This window comes from Orbicella franksi, chromosome 13 (assembly GCF_964199315.1).
Source record: "Orbicella franksi chromosome 13, jaOrbFran1.1, whole genome shotgun sequence".
Classification (NCBI taxonomy): Eukaryota; Metazoa; Cnidaria; class Anthozoa; order Scleractinia; family Merulinidae; genus Orbicella; species Orbicella franksi.
The window spans coordinates 15,922,880-15,939,516 of NC_138157.1; the positions used below are offsets into that span (position 1 = coordinate 15,922,880).

The 16,637-nt window shown below is 41.4% G+C and overlaps 1 protein-coding gene across 3 annotated transcripts; it reads left to right on the plus strand.

Moving 5' to 3' along the window:
- Nucleotides 1-1,045: 1,045 nt before the first annotated feature.
- Nucleotides 1,046-9,527, plus strand: LOC145465576 (uncharacterized). 3 transcript variants are annotated; one of them, XM_081449351.1, is made up of 4 exons: nucleotides 1,046-3,474; nucleotides 4,318-4,389; nucleotides 6,607-7,020; nucleotides 7,197-9,527. In XM_081449351.1, exons 2-4 carry the CDS (start codon nucleotides 4,321-4,323, stop codon nucleotides 7,593-7,595), a joined length of 882 nt encoding a protein of 293 aa, XP_081305477.1. In that variant the 5' UTR covers nucleotides 1,046-3,474; nucleotides 4,318-4,320; the 3' UTR covers nucleotides 7,596-9,527. The 3 variants fall into 3 exon arrangements, with proteins under 3 accessions (XP_081305477.1, XP_081305478.1, XP_081305476.1); XM_081449352.1 differs by having other exon boundaries at nucleotides 1,046-3,370; XM_081449350.1 differs by lacking the exons at nucleotides 1,046-3,474; nucleotides 4,318-4,389 and having other exon boundaries at nucleotides 4,652-7,020.
- Nucleotides 9,528-16,637: the final 7,110 nt, after the last annotated feature.

Below are 16,637 nucleotides of genomic sequence, written 5' to 3' on the forward strand. Positions count from 1 at the left end.
AAACAATACGAAACTATTGAGAAGTTTACCTAAGGCACGCACGTACTTGAGATGATGATGTCACTTCTTCCATTTCGCAACTCGTCTAAAGAAGTGATAAACCAAGTCATCTAATTCATTTATTCATCCTCGTTCTTACTTACTCGTTTGTCCCAGTTCCAGTGCTCCATTATATAACTTTGCAGTTTTGTTTGCTACTTCTGTTGCATTTGTAAACGTTGTATTTATCCTTTGAAACTACGCTGGGCGTTGCCGTGTCCATTACCCCCGTTCGTGGCCTACCTACAAATACCATCCCACTTATTCAGAGTGGTGAACCTTGCCGGGTTGAAGTTGTACGGGGGATGTGATAGTTATCAACATTTTTGGCGCGGGGTGCCGTCCAGTTATCAAAGTTGATATCCCATTTTGGACAAAAGCAGATCCTCTCCAGACCTTATAACATATCTGTATTTGTACAAGGGGTATTCTTTCGCTCAATGTACAGAAGAGTTTGCGTGATAAGACGCAGCAACTGTCAGAGGTTATTTCTGTCTCATTTTGTTGTTAGATGACCCTTGCAGTTGTTTGCGATTTAAGCAACTGCAGCGAGGTAAACCTGAAAACTGAAAATTCAGGGCTTCAGCAGGTTGGAACCCATAAACTCCGCGTGACCGGAGCGATGCTCCCACCGAGATAATTTATGTGGGATATATCAAAGCGCACAAAATGTACAGCAAAACAGGATCCACGCAGTTGTTAGCAACCCTCGCGCTAGGCTATCGAAAACTGAAAAAAAAAAAAGACTTCGCCCGCTATGTCTTCACGGCATTTTTTTTCCTTGAAACACTGCAGCAAGTGTAAATGAATAATATATAAACTGAATGAAATGCTCCATCAGCCCGCAATATGTTTCTTATTCTTTCGGACCAAAATAAAGTACGAAATACAGTCAGTGGAACCTTGATATAACGAAGGCCCAAGGAACTGGCAAAATATGTTCGCTATAACGAGGTGTCGTTATATCGAGGTCCTTTTCCATATATGTTATTTGCCAGGCCGGAAGGTCCGTGTTGGGAAAAACTGTGCCAGATCTAGAGGTCTTGGGCTCGGCCCGAGGCCGCAGCTGTTCAGCTCAAATCTGGCGTACGAGTGCGTTTGACATTTTCGGGCGCAAAAAGCGGTACTGTTTGCAGAATTTGTAGAGCTGATTTTACATGTGACATTGTGTGGGGAAATATTTCGTTTAACAAGGTTGGTTTTTGGCCAAAAATGTCCGTTATGTGACAAAAATTGATGTTAATGAAAAGGAAAGGCACGGCTCGAAATTAAGTTGAGTAATGAGCTCTAAGTCTAAGCGTCACACATTCACGTAAAATCAAAAATGGCTTTACTTGCTGCTTTGTTTGACTCTGCGCGGAATGTTTACATTTTACGGTGTCTTACGGTGTAACAAAAAGCTTGAAAAGTTGCTAAAGTTGGAAAATTTCGGAGCGGTCCGTAACCGGGACCCGGATGGGAAGATCTGGACCGCTGGAGCGCGCGCAGATTCAAGAATTTAGGATTCCAGAGCCGTGAGAAGCTGGAGAAAGACAATAGGTCTCCTAATTTTTTTTAAGTGGGCTCGTCGATTGATGATTCTGAAGCACGCTCTACCCCTCTGACAAGCCTACTATATTGCCACTCTCTCCCCTCCCTCCTGCGAACAGTTCGGTACACACTTTCACTCTTGGCTGTAAAACAGACCAAGTGTGAGTGAAGTGTCTTGTCCAAAAACACAACAAAACCACACTGGTAAGCTCCGAACATAGACTGGCTCGATCCAAGAAACCGCCGCACTGTGCGACTGTGCTGTGGAGCATGAGGGCCAAATGTCAAACTGCGCCCGCGGAAATCGCTAAAAATAATAAATGAGTACATTAGAGTACATTCACGTGTACGCAATGGTCTCCAGTGCGTTTTGAAATCCTGGTGTTTGTTTGATGATTGCCAGTGTTTCAAGAGCTCACTATGAATCGAACAACCCTAAAGGCTGTTAGCACCAAACAAAAACACAAAACAAAAGCAAGTTATTTATAATTGGACATTACAGACTTTCACGTAATGTCTGAGCGCAGTTCCTTCGAAAATGCACGGCTGATTGGAGCTCCTGAGAGCGCAAAGACAAAACGCTTCACCGCACGTTTTTACACGCTTGCGCGCACGATTAACAGCGCTTCGCCACTGAAGCGACGCTTTGTGACTAAAGGTTATGCCTCTTCAATGATTTCACGAGTGCAAACCGGTCATTTCTTCGGCATAATAACCATCGGATGTGACAAACGATCTTTCACGGAGTTAAGTTTGTCTGTTTTTCTATTGGGCTTTGTAAGCCTTCACTAGCCCGTGCCAAAGTGAACCTCTTAACGCCGAGACATGTCTATGTTTACAATGGAAGTCTATTCTATACCGTCATCGCTGTTTCAAGAAGTCTGATACAAATTAATCTCGCTCAGGTAACAGAATTTCTCCTCGACGGATCGATTTAGTCAGGCGTTTGATCACATCATCACATTTTTGCCAAATAAGCAATTTTTCTTAATGGAATCGTTTAATCTAGAGCACAAAAAACCGGACAGACAAATTGAAAACAATTTATTATTTGCTCATTGAATGTTCAGTGGAGCAACTTATAAGTCAAAACAAAACTACACAGATGACTCGTTTCTCAAACGGACAGCTTTTCTAAACTAAACGTTCATTAGCTTCGACAGTCTTACCTCTCAATCAATAATTGTTGCATGCTCGAGCTGTCATAAGTGAAAAGTACCACAGTTAAATCAAAATCTGTAATAAAATCAAAGACTTTCTATCTCGGATCGAAAAAAATCGAGAAAATTTTTTTTTTTCCGGATTGTGCGCCACCCGCTCTGTGATGTCAATTAGGTCTTGTGCTCTTAGTACAACTTGACGCCAGAGCTCGCGCCTGATTGGTTACGAGGTGTTAAAACACGTCTAAGACCATTGGTTGTGTGTAACCCGTACCTGACAGTTCACCAGAGGTTATGTTTTATTATTAAATAGCTATCCAATTATATCAATATTACCTAAGAGTCGATTTGGTCCATGACTTAGCCATTGTTTCACTCTACGGGCAGCTGCACCGCGCGCGCTGATTGGCCCGCCGAGACATAAGCATGTTAAGCTTGCATTACGTCATGCCAAATAAAATTTCCTCCTTTGTAATGCCACGTCAAGCACGGGAAGGTGGTTGGACGGCGGCAACGCACATGCGCGGAAGCCCCCCGAGCGCCAGTATTGAAACATTTGAGACCTGAGCCTGTTTCAGACCTCACGGTAACGTCGACTGACAGGGCTTCTTTTCCAACGGAAACAAAAAGCTTTGTCACAGGTTAGTCTCCTTGGCAAACTTCGTAAACATCTTGTGTTGAACTGGAGCACTGAAGGAATAACCACTACTGTGTTACCGCACAAAGGAGAGGGGAGAATTAAGTGGTAAACCAACTTCGTTATTTACAAAACGCGATTCCTCCTCCGCGGACATTTCGCTCGATTTTCCGCTTACGAAACGCTGCAGTATTTTTACAAGTCTGAGTTCGGTACGGGAGTGGACCTCATCCAAACAAATGGGACATCAGCAAGAATTTCGTTGGCATAGCTTGGACACATTCACCCATCTGTTTGGATAAGGTCTATTTTCCTTATCGCGTGAAATTTTCGCGATCGTTGGAAAAGGAGGATTCTGTGTTTCGATGTAGAGAGGAATCTTGCAACAGGATGTGGGCAGTGAAGGTTGACTTAACTTGGGCTGATGTTCATAATAGTCGAGCTACACAACCTTCTTTATTGAATAATCTATATGTTAACAGGGAACAAGTGACTTAATATTATTATTGCGTTTGACATTTCTTTCCCAAGTTTTTACTTGGTAGAGGGATTGTGGACGTTCGTCGTTTACGTTTTAAAACTTAACCTAACATGAAAAGGGAAATATATTGATGTAATGTAACTTTAAATAATCCTGCTTTGCCAAATTTCGATTTTTGGCTACAGAGTTTTAAGTTTAACTACCGTAAGTTTGGTCCGTCAACGCTTGATCAACTTTGAGTTATAGTTAAGACACTAAGAAACGTTTTGGTCAAAAATGGAGATTTATTTAACACATTTTGGCTTAAAAAAGGAATTGAAATCTTAGTGCTTTTTCAGGATTTGGGAAAAAAAATTTGGCGCCTAAGATACTTTGCCGATGAGATGAATCACAACTCGGTAATAATTAATGACAAATCAGGGTGTTCGAGAATCACTGATCACTTGTTCTCTTGTTCATTACACCGCCAGGTTATGGGGCTCAGAGGAGGCATAGGCTGCCTTCTTGCCTTATTTGCGGGCCTAGTTTGGCTAGAATGTTCGGTAAGTACAGCTTATTTTCGCCACTGTTCACTAGAAATCTCATTATGTATTATTAATACGCGCCAACGGATTAACTTAGTCGCGGAACAGGTCGTTTTTCGGTGGCTCGTTGTGTTATTTCTTCTTGACCCACAACCGTGAATTCAAGAACTTAATGGTGGATTTACCCACAAAACTGCCAGAATGCAAGACGTTTTTTTTGCCAAATGTTTTGACTAAACTTTGCCTGCAAAAATATATCGACTGCAACGAAGCAAACGGACCGTGTATTCTTACCAGTTCACTGACCGATCTTGCAGTTAGAAAATCACAGCCTTAAGCCTTCAATGTTTGAAGTTGAATTCTCGTGCACATAATTGGGCCCGACATTGTTCTTTCATGTTATTAAGGGTTCATTTATTCTTACGGTTTCGAATTATCGTCTAACTGCTACCATAAGCCGAACATACTTATTCAAGACTAAACGTAAAGATCTATTTTTGCAAACGAAAAAAAAAAAGCATAACAAGTATAAAGAAAGTTCAAAGCGAAACGAGCTTTTCGATTTAATCAGTATTTTTCTTCGTTTTTTTCGTATAATTTTCCAGCTCTTTGCTGCTTGCTTGTCGATGCATAACATTTGTCTGATGTAAACAATGAACAGGTAGTACCAGCCAAATTAATGGTCTTCGCTTGAAGTCAATATCTCTTCTCCACAACGCCTTTGATTTCTTTGCACAGACAAAATAACCAAAATACTCTGACCCGATAATAACAACTTTCCGGGATCGAATTGCACGCGCGTTAAATGTTAACCTCCGTTATTTTCGTGTGCGTGAAGACACGCCAGTTTCGTGCTAAACGCTGACCTCCTCGGTAAACACTCTGCTATTGTTATTATTAATCTTCTGCTAAAATGGTCATGTTTAGGTTTTTTAACAACTTTATTGCCTTCTTGTGCGACAATATGTAAGTTTTGACATTCCCTTTGTCTTACATGCCACGAAGTGCAAATTTTATTGAAAATCGTAATTGATGTAAAAAGCAGAAAAACGCCGTGCACGTTTAGCTTGTGTGAATTAAAATATAACATAAAACGACATGAAAAACATTTACGAAGTTAAAGTATTAGAAAACAATGTCCATTTCCTTAGTCGCGAATGCTAAATAATTTAGCCAAGGATGCACTCAAAGATTTAGGAGAGATCAGAGCTACAAAAATCAGTGAATTCCGCACAACTTCCTTATCATGGGAAGGCTCACGACGGAACATGCGATATTTGAAGTAATGTTTCGAAAAATCCATCTCATTCTACTACGTGTGGAAAACGTTATCTTCGCTAGAGATTTTGTCGCCCAGTTAAACTGTTTCAGTGCCAGTTGTTCGATTTTCCATTCATTCTAGTGAGCCATAAGTTGAATTTAACCAGTTACATCCAATATTTTGGTAGTACTTCGAGACAATATCGCCTAAGATTGTTCATCTTTTTTCCCATCACCCGTAAGCTGGAAAACATATTGATATTGTGATGGGAACTTGCATGTTGATCATTTTCGGGATGAAGGGTTGAAGTTACTAGTTTGATTCGTTTATCCAACAAAAGACCTTTCTTAGTTATTGATATTCTGCCTGAGAAGTTCAAGTTGAATCGAAATCTATTACGACCTTGTCGAAAATTCCATCCGAATTTTACAAGTGAGTCGTTCAGACTTAATACAATTTGCTGCTAAGCTTAACGTGAACACCAAGAATGTTTAAAACACAAAGCAAAACAGGCACCGATGAATACATCACCGTGTCGTAGAAGTTACCAGTGAAGTCTAAGGAGTTGGCTATTTTTTAACAATATAGACAACTTGACTGGAGTAGTGATGTGATTTGCGGCTAGTCAAACGATCTTAGCAGGTACTAGATGATCAATTCTAAGTCAGGTAATGTTTTTGTATCCATCAGAGGAAAAAAGTAAAAGCGAATAAACAGGACACGAAACGCTTTCAGGTATCGATCGTTGTGAATTTTTTTTCCGACCTTTTACTTCAGAATCAAGAGTTGATTCGTGCTGTCGACCGCGTTGAGGTGTATTGCTTAATAACTCTGTTCTCGGGATTTAATTCATCCCTACTTTCGATCTGGCAGGTTTCTACTAAATGTTGCTTCTGCTCTTAGATCACTTAACTCATGATTTAAACGACCTGTATTTGTATCACACAGTAATCTCGTGCGTTTTTATCCAACAGCACTCACAACAAATCCTTCCCGACTGGCCGAAGATAGGTGACCGTATCACGCAACCGTTTCTTGACCAACTCATGGTCAGTCAGCTGCTCGAACAAAACCTCACTCTTGGTTTCTTCTTGAAAGGCCTTAACGGCCCGCCCGGTCCGCCCGGACCCCCGGGAGCACCCGGAGAACCAGGACCACCCGGATTAAGCGGACCTGCCGGGTCACCTGGTCATGTTGGAGAAGACGGTGCTCCGGGCGCGACAGGAACACCTGGACCTCCCGGTCCACCCGGACCTCCCGGTATACCCGGAGACAAGGGAGATCCCGGAGAGCAGGGTGCCCCCGGTGCTGCCGGACTTCCCGGAGCCCCTGGTTTACCAGGTTCCCAAGGTCCTATGGGTCCCGCTGGACCCGAACCGATTATGCCGGTGAGTTTCCCTGAGTTTCTACTTTTAAATTGAAGGAAAACTTAAAATAATTGTCTCTAAGTTAGAAAAGACCAAAGAAGAAGGTTAAGACTAATTACGAGCGATATTTTCAAACTGCCCTGTGCGTAATACAGTTCTTCTCTCTTCTCACCAACACGTTTCGTTTTCCCTCCCAGAATTTCACTGTAATCTGCGAAGGCGAGAAGGGCTGGGTACAATGCAAACAATACGAACTCATCAAGGTCACCAAGTCATTCTGGGGTCGTGACGATCACGTGACGTGTCCCAAGATTCCAGCTGGGCTCACCGCGGACAGACTGTGCGAGACGAACGGGGAAAACACTATCAGCAAAGTTAATGGACAGTGTAAAAACGAACAAGCCTGCGAAGTGGTGGCTTCAAACATTTTCTTCGACGACAACTCTTGCGGGAACGTGTACAAGTATTTAAAAATCTGGTACGAGTGCATTCCGGACGAAGCAAACGCGGTGGACGTATTGAAAGATGGCGGCAAGCGACGACGTCGACGAAAGAAGAAGAGAGCAACAAAAGACAAACGGTCCTCAAAGGACTAGACTGTAGTATAACAAAATTAACTAAAACAACTACGTTACTTCAACAGCAACTCGATTTCCTGAGGCACTTTAGCTTCGGAGTTTAACCACTTTGCAAAACATTCTCGTTAACAAAAAAAAAGCATGCTTACTTGTTAAGCAAAATTTCGCAGTGTGCAGCAAAACCACACAAGTGAGCGGCGTCCGAACACTTTGTGTCAATATGTATGTATATTGAAGTTTAACTTTATTTGATAAAGAATGTACCAAATGAGACCCAAGTCATTTAGGTGACTGAATTAGTTTGATTTAGGAGGGAAATGCCAGATGTACTGGTCAAAGCGGGGGGAGCGCGGACTAGCCGTACCCCTCCCCTCTCAAGTTGTGTTGATTCGTTTTCTGAACACTCTGTACAATATTTTCGGGAAGAATGTTAAATTAAAAGAAGCAGGAGACCTGTACAATAGGCTTGCCACTCATTTCATTGTTGGTAAGTTTGAGCTAGAATAAAAAGTATAACAACAAACCAGACGAAGTTTCGACTGCCGAGCGACTCACTCCATCACATTGCAAGGAGCGAGTCGCTAGCGCCTTTGTTGTAAGATTAGTTTTGGTATGTTTGTTGTTTTGTGTACGACCTCCAGCATCGGGCTTGCTTGGAACATAAATATGGTCATGGTAAAAACAAAATGGAAATAAATTAGAGGTTTTCTTCAAACTGTGTGCGCGTCAGAACTATCGTGTGACAAACCGTGACAAACTACACGACGGACGAAAGAACAGATATCTTACTCCTGGTTTCAACGGCCATTTCTGTTGTTTGAATGCTCAAGGTTCCTTTCTAATTGATCCATACACACGACCGAATCTGGAAATGTATGTAAAAAAAATGTATGTATGTATGAAATCCGGGTCAGAAACCGCGCAAGAAACGTCTCTGGCACCCAAACCGACGCTGAACTTCAAATCATATTAAATACAAGTCATGTACAGTGGAAAGCCAATTTCTCAAATCTCTAAGGGAACAAAAAATCCAGGGTTAGAGAAATCGGGATTACACTGTATTAACTGATTTCAAGTTGCCGCTCTTAACCAACGTTAATTCTGGACTAAGCGACGAAGATATCCTTAGCTTAGATGACACCTGGGCTTACAGCGAGAGTTTCTCACTTTAAGGGTGAAAACCCACACAACGATCGCGACGAGCAGTATTTCAACTTTGTTGCAACTGTTGTTCTTTTTTAATCTCTCTTTCCATGTAGAACGAAGTTCAAGCAACCTTGGCAATAATACGGCCCCATGTGTGCCGGCAACCGAACAACCACGCGATCTGTAACGTTCTTAAAGAGAAAGCGTGCCGAGAGGAACACGTAAGGACCATCAGCTGAAAGCTGTCGAGCTGTACGTTATTATGGTTCGGGTTATTTTGTCAATAACTATAAAATTAAAACCAACACTGAGCTTTTTGGGGGAGAAAATACAACCAGGCTAAATGCAAGTAAAACTGAAATACACGTATTTCAGCGAAAAATAGCAGAACATCCTATTCTATTTTCTGAAGTAAAAAACTACAATACGAACTTTGCTTTCAGGTTGAGGCTTTTACCCGATACGCGCCTACGTCGCAGCCAAAAAAAGATCAGCTTTTTTCTACTCTGCTTGTTTCCTGCTACAAAACTAGTATCAGGAATATCACTTCAAACTGGAGCTGTAGACGTCTCTAGTCCCTTTCAGATATCGCCATATTGGAATCGGCCATTTCCGAATTACCTTTAGCCTCTTTCCCAAAGCGAGTCTTGGTGCCCATCCTTTCACATAAAAATGAGCTTTCATTCACACGCATATTAAACTCATTTTCATATGAATGGTTGTGCACCAGGCCTCGCTTTGATAAAGAGGCTTAAGGCAACTGGTAAATGGGCTAATATATATATATAATATATATAATATAATAATATAACCATATGAGGAAGTAGCAGATCCCATTAAAATAGTGCTCAATACACATATAGTGTAGAGCTGAGTATATGAGTAATAACGAAGAGGCAAGATTTGCTGTTACTCCGAGTTTCGTGCTTACGCACTCATCAGACAGTATTTAATGATAAGCATTCCTATCAACTAGGTATATATACACGGTATTAAACAATAGGCTAATTGCTGGACTAGTTGCATTACAATAAGTGATAGTTATACTGGAAAACAATAGGTGTGAAGACAGAAATTACGGGGACGAGTATAAACTGCGTGGGTGCAGTACAATATAAAGAAAGTGTCAAGCGTTCTTCAAGTAGAATTTGTTCTCGTGCCGGCATTTAGAAATAAGTTCTGATCTTTTGTTTAGTAGATTGTCGTTGCTATGTTTGATAATCATTAGTTTTTCTGTGAGGCAGAGGTCGCATCGTTTGGAAATGTTGTTGTAGGGTCTTGCACGGCTAATAATTGACCATTTGATGTTGAAGTCTTGTTTTTTGTCGTGTAGTTGCCAGATGTATTTAGAAAGCTCGGTGCTGTTGATGTGTTTTCTGTGCTTAAATGTGGATTTGTGCTGCGAGAATCTCTGTTTGAATGTTCCTTCTGTCAGTCCAATGTAGTTCTTGGTTGTGTTGTTAGTTGTAACTTGTGCGTTGTAGATTACACTGGAAGTCAGGCATTTGTTGTCTAGCGGGCATTGGTCTTTTTTGCGGCAGTTGCATTGCTCTCCGGTGATTGCGTTGGCGTTGTTGTCGGCGTTTGTTATTTTCATGTTGTGTTTGTTGATTACTGTTTTCATGTTGTCCATGCAACTGTAGCTGACTTTGACGTTGTTTTTGTTGAAGAGGCTGTGGTATTTATGTTGGTTCGGAAAGTGCTTAGATATGAGCTTCAGGAATGTTCTACCGATGTTTGTCTTTACGTTTTTACTAAATGGAGGGTTGTACCATATAATGTTTCTTTGTCTGTTGCGTCGGGGGCGTGTTGGTTGATTGTCTTCGTTGTAAATTAGTGTTTCAGAGTATCCGCTGGCTTTCAAAGCAGTTTCGTAGATTGGTTTGGCCTTGTTGAATTCGTGTACGTTGCATGAGTTGGCGGAAATACGGCGATTGATGGATGCTGGAAGTTGCTTTATTATGTTAGGTGGGTGGTTAGACTTTGTGTTGATGTACTGCGGCTCGTCGTTAGGCTTTCTGTAGGGGCAGGAGGTACCTTTTGTAAGATCGAAGGTGACGTCCAGGTAGTTAACAATTTTCATGTTAGTCTGTATGGTAATGTTAAGTCCATATGTCTTGAAGCGTCTTGTTATGTCCTTCCTTGTACGGTCTGCTTGAGGTCCGGAGATGTTTTTGAAGATGGCAAGTCCGTCGTCTCTGTAAAGCCCGATGTTGTCTATCCCGTATATGTTACACAGGTCGTCGAGAATGAATAAGCCTACGAGCTCGCATACTTCGGCTCCGTCGAAGCTGCCCATAGTAACGTCAAAAGAACTGTTGTTTTTCTTGATCCAGGCGGTGTTACTGTCAAAGAGAAGGGATTTTCTTGAATGCATAATAATATCGATGTCGCGGTCCGTAATGGAAGTGAATTGTTTGGCGAAGTTGATTGCGTCTGTAAGAAGTTTCTCAGTAATGGAAGGGTAGAAGTTCTCAATGTCAAATACGGCGAAGGTATGTTGATCTTTGTGTTGTATAGAGGAGAACCAGTTGATGACGGATGATGAGTTTTTCCATTGGTTAAGGCCAGTCTTCTGTCTCACAGTCGTGTTAATGTTCGCGAGGATTTCTTTACTGATACGTCCAATCTCACTTTTTGCAGGGTTAATGAGTCTACATGTAGGTTTGTTCTGGAAGTTGTCTTTATGGTCTTTGAGTGTTATAAAAGCCTGTCGTTCAGCCATGCGTTCCGCGCGGTCGTCAATGTTCAGATTAGTAGCAATGACTTGAGCTTCTTTGTTAATAGCAGTAATCGTATTAGAATTTGCTTTCTTGTACGTCGATGTGATATTGTCCTTGAGAAGCTTGTCGTGCGAAGCTTTGTCTACTTCGTAGTAGTTGGTTGTTTTGTCAGCAGGTATGAATGTTTTTGTGGAGTTGTTTATTTTCCTAATGTCTTGTTGTAGATGGTCTTGGAAGTCATCTCGTATTTGCCTGAATTCAATGTTCTTGATCATTTCGTACACGTCAGTTTCAAAGTTGTTTAGGTCTTCGTTCTGAGGAGGGCATTTTCTTGATTTAAAACCAAAGTTGTTGTTGTCAATGTTGTCGTCGTCGTTGTTGTGGTCTGTGTTATTCTTATCTTTATTCTGTTCGAAGAAAGCTTTCCAACGCATACGCTTGATTCTAATGATTTTAATGGGATCTGCTACTTCCTCATATGGTTATATTCGCTCCTGCTTAACAACAGTAGAGCACTTTTCGCCGATCGCCGTTATCCACAATGGAGAAAACAAGATTCAACTATTCAATGAAGAACATTCCTATTCCACCAAGAAACTCCTACCTCAAGAAACTCATCGAAAAGACCGAAAGTGTAATCAAGCGTATGCGTTGGAAAGCCTTCTTCTTCGAACAGAATAAAGATAAGAATAACACAGACCACAACAACGACGACGACAACATTGACAACAACAACTTTGGTTTTAAATCAAGAAAATGCCCTCCTCAGAACGAAGACCTAAACAACTTTGAAACTGACGTGTACGAAATGATCAAGAACATTGAATTCAGGCAAATACGAGATGACTTCCAAGACCATCTACAACAAGACATTAGGAAAATAAACAACTCCACAAAAACATTCATACCTGCTGACAAAACAACCAACTACTACGAAGTAGACAAAGCTTCGCACGACAAGCTTCTCAAGGACAATATCACATCGACGTACAAGAAAGCAAATTCTAATACGATTACTGCTATTAACAAAGAAGCTCAAGTCATTGCTACTAATCTGAACATTGACGACCGCGCGGAACGCATGGCTGAACGACAGGCTTTTATAACACTCAAAGACCATAAAGACAACTTCCAGAACAAACCTACATGTAGACTCATTAACCCTGCAAAAAGTGAGATTGGACGTATCAGTAAAGAAATCCTCGCGAACATTAACACGACTGTGAGACAGAAGACTGGCCTTAACCAATGGAAAAACTCATCATCCGTCATCAACTGGTTCTCCTCTATACAACACAAAGATCAACATACCTTCGCCGTATTTGACATTGAGAACTTCTACCCTTCCATTACTGAGAAACTTCTTACAGACGCAATCAACTTCGCCAAACAATTCACTTCCATTACGGACCGCGACATCGATATTATTATGCATTCAAGAAAATCCCTTCTCTTTGACAGTAACACCGCCTGGATCAAGAAAAACAACAGTTCTTTTGACGTTACTATGGGCAGCTTCGACGGAGCCGAAGTATGCGAGCTCGTAGGCTTATTCATTCTCGACGACCTGTGTAACATATACGGGATAGACAACATCGGGCTTTACAGAGACGACGGACTTGCCATCTTCAAAAACATCTCCGGACCTCAAGCAGACCGTACAAGGAAGGACATAACAAGACGCTTCAAGACATATGGACTTAACATTACCATACAGACTAACATGAAAATTGTTAACTACCTGGACGTCACCTTCGATCTTACAAAAGGTACCTCCTGCCCCTACAGAAAGCCTAACGACGAGCCGCAGTACATCAACACAAAGTCTAACCACCCACCTAACATAATAAAGCAACTTCCAGCATCCATCAATCGCCGTATTTCCGCCAACTCATGCAACGTACACGAATTCAACAAGGCCAAACCAATCTACGAAACTGCTTTGAAAGCCAGCGGATACTCTGAAACACTAATTTACAACGAAGACAATCAACCAACACGCCCCCGACGCAACAGACAAAGAAACATTATATGGTACAACCCTCCATTTAGTAAAAACGTAAAGACAAACATCGGTAGAACATTCCTGAAGCTCATATCTAAGCACTTTCCGAACCAACATAAATACCACAGCCTCTTCAACAAAAACAACGTCAAAGTCAGCTACAGTTGCATGGACAACATGAAAACAGTAATCAACAAACACAACATGAAAATAACAAACGCCGACAACAACGCCAACGCAATCACCGGAGAGCAATGCAACTGCCGCAAAAAAGACCAATGCCCGCTAGACAACAAATGCCTGACTTCCAGTGTAATCTACAACGCACAAGTTACAACTAACAACACAACCAAGAACTACATTGGACTGACAGAAGGAACATTCAAACAGAGATTCTCGCAGCACAAATCCACATTTAAGCACAGAAAACACATCAACAGCACCGAGCTTTCTAAATACATCTGGCAACTACACGACAAAAAACAAGACTTCAACATCAAATGGTCAATTATTAGCCGTGCAAGACCCTACAACAACATTTCCAAACGATGCGACCTCTGCCTCACAGAAAAACTAATGATTATCAAACATAGCAACGACAATCTACTAAACAAAAGATCAGAACTTATTTCTAAATGCCGGCACGAGAACAAATTCTACTTGAAGAACGCTTGACACTTTCTTTATATTGTACTGCACCCACGCAGTTTATACTCGTCCCCGTAATTTCTGTCTTCACACCTATTGTTTTCCAGTATAACTATCACTTATTGTAATGCAACTAGTCCAGCAATTAGCCTATTGTTTAATACCGTGTATATATACCTAGTTGATAGGAATGCTTATCATTAAATACTGTCTGATGAGTGCGTAAGCACGAAACTCGGAGTAACAGCAAATCTTGCCTCTTCGTTATTACTCATATACTCAGCTCTACACTATATGTGTATTGAGCACTATTTTAATGGGATCTGCTACTTCCTCATATGGTTATATTCGCTCCTGCTTAACAACAGTAGAGCACTTTTCGCCGATCGCCGTTATCCACAATGGAGAAAACAAGATTCAACTATTCAATGAAGAACATTCCTATTCCACCAAGAAACTCCTACCTCAAGAAACTCATCGAAAAGACCGAAAGTGTAATCAAGCGTATGCGTTGGAAAGCCTTCTTCTTCGAACAGAATAAAGATAAGAATAACACAGACCACAACAACGACGACGACAACATTGACAACAACAACTTTGGTTTTAAATCAAGAAAATGCCCTCCTCAGAACGAAGACCTAAACAACTTTGAAACTGACGTGTACGAAATGATCAAGAACATTGAATTCAGGCAAATACGAGATGACTTCCAAGACCATCTACAACAAGACATTAGGAAAATAAACAACTCCACAAAAACATTCATACCTGCTGACAAAACAACCAACTACTACGAAGTAGACAAAGCTTCGCACGACAAGCTTCTCAAGGACAATATCACATCGACGTACAAGAAAGCAAATTCTAATACGATTACTGCTATTAACAAAGAAGCTCAAGTCATTGCTACTAATCTGAACATTGACGACCGCGCGGAACGCATGGCTGAACGACAGGCTTTTATAACACTCAAAGACCATAAAGACAACTTCCAGAACAAACCTACATGTAGACTCATTAACCCTGCAAAAAGTGAGATTGGACGTATCAGTAAAGAAATCCTCGCGAACATTAACACGACTGTGAGACAGAAGACTGGCCTTAACCAATGGAAAAACTCATCATCCGTCATCAACTGGTTCTCCTCTATACAACACAAAGATCAACATACCTTCGCCGTATTTGACATTGAGAACTTCTACCCTTCCATTACTGAGAAACTTCTTACAGACGCAATCAACTTCGCCAAACAATTCACTTCCATTACGGACCGCGACATCGATATTATTATGCATTCAAGAAAATCCCTTCTCTTTGACAGTAACACCGCCTGGATCAAGAAAAACAACAGTTCTTTTGACGTTACTATGGGCAGCTTCGACGGAGCCGAAGTATGCGAGCTCGTAGGCTTATTCATTCTCGACGACCTGTGTAACATATACGGGATAGACAACATCGGGCTTTACAGAGACGACGGACTTGCCATCTTCAAAAACATCTCCGGACCTCAAGCAGACCGTACAAGGAAGGACATAACAAGACGCTTCAAGACATATGGACTTAACATTACCATACAGACTAACATGAAAATTGTTAACTACCTGGACGTCACCTTCGATCTTACAAAAGGTACCTCCTGCCCCTACAGAAAGCCTAACGACGAGCCGCAGTACATCAACACAAAGTCTAACCACCCACCTAACATAATAAAGCAACTTCCAGCATCCATCAATCGCCGTATTTCCGCCAACTCATGCAACGTACACGAATTCAACAAGGCCAAACCAATCTACGAAACTGCTTTGAAAGCCAGCGGATACTCTGAAACACTAATTTACAACGAAGACAATCAACCAACACGCCCCCGACGCAACAGACAAAGAAACATTATATGGTACAACCCTCCATTTAGTAAAAACGTAAAGACAAACATCGGTAGAACATTCCTGAAGCTCATATCTAAGCACTTTCCGAACCAACATAAATACCACAGCCTCTTCAACAAAAACAACGTCAAAGTCAGCTACAGTTGCATGGACAACATGAAAACAGTAATCAACAAACACAACATGAAAATAACAAACGCCGACAACAACGCCAACGCAATCACCGGAGAGCAATGCAACTGCCGCAAAAAAGACCAATGCCCGCTAGACAACAAATGCCTGACTTCCAGTGTAATCTACAACGCACAAGTTACAACTAACAACACAACCAAGAACTACATTGGACTGACAGAAGGAACATTCAAACAGAGATTCTCGCAGCACAAATCCACATTTAAGCACAGAAAACACATCAACAGCACCGAGCTTTCTAAATACATCTGGCAACTACACGACAAAAAACAAGACTTCAACATCAAATGGTCAATTATTAGCCGTGCAAGACCCTACAACAACATTTCCAAACGATGCGACCTCTGCCCCACAGAAAAACTAATGATTATCAAACATAGCAACGACAATCTACTAAACAAAAGATCAGAACTTATTTCTAAATGCCGGCACGAGAACAAATTCTACTTGAAGAACGCTT

Bases quoted from the DNA above. Each gene is read 5' to 3' on its own strand.
- LOC145465576 (XM_081449350.1), top strand. From the start codon at position 6,517: ATGTTGCTTCTGCTCTTAGATCACTTAACTCATGATTTAAACGACCTG. The intron at 7,021-7,196 runs GTGAGTTTCCCT...TTTCCCTCCCAG, and splicing joins GACCCGAACCGATTATGCCG to AATTTCACTGTAATCTGCGA.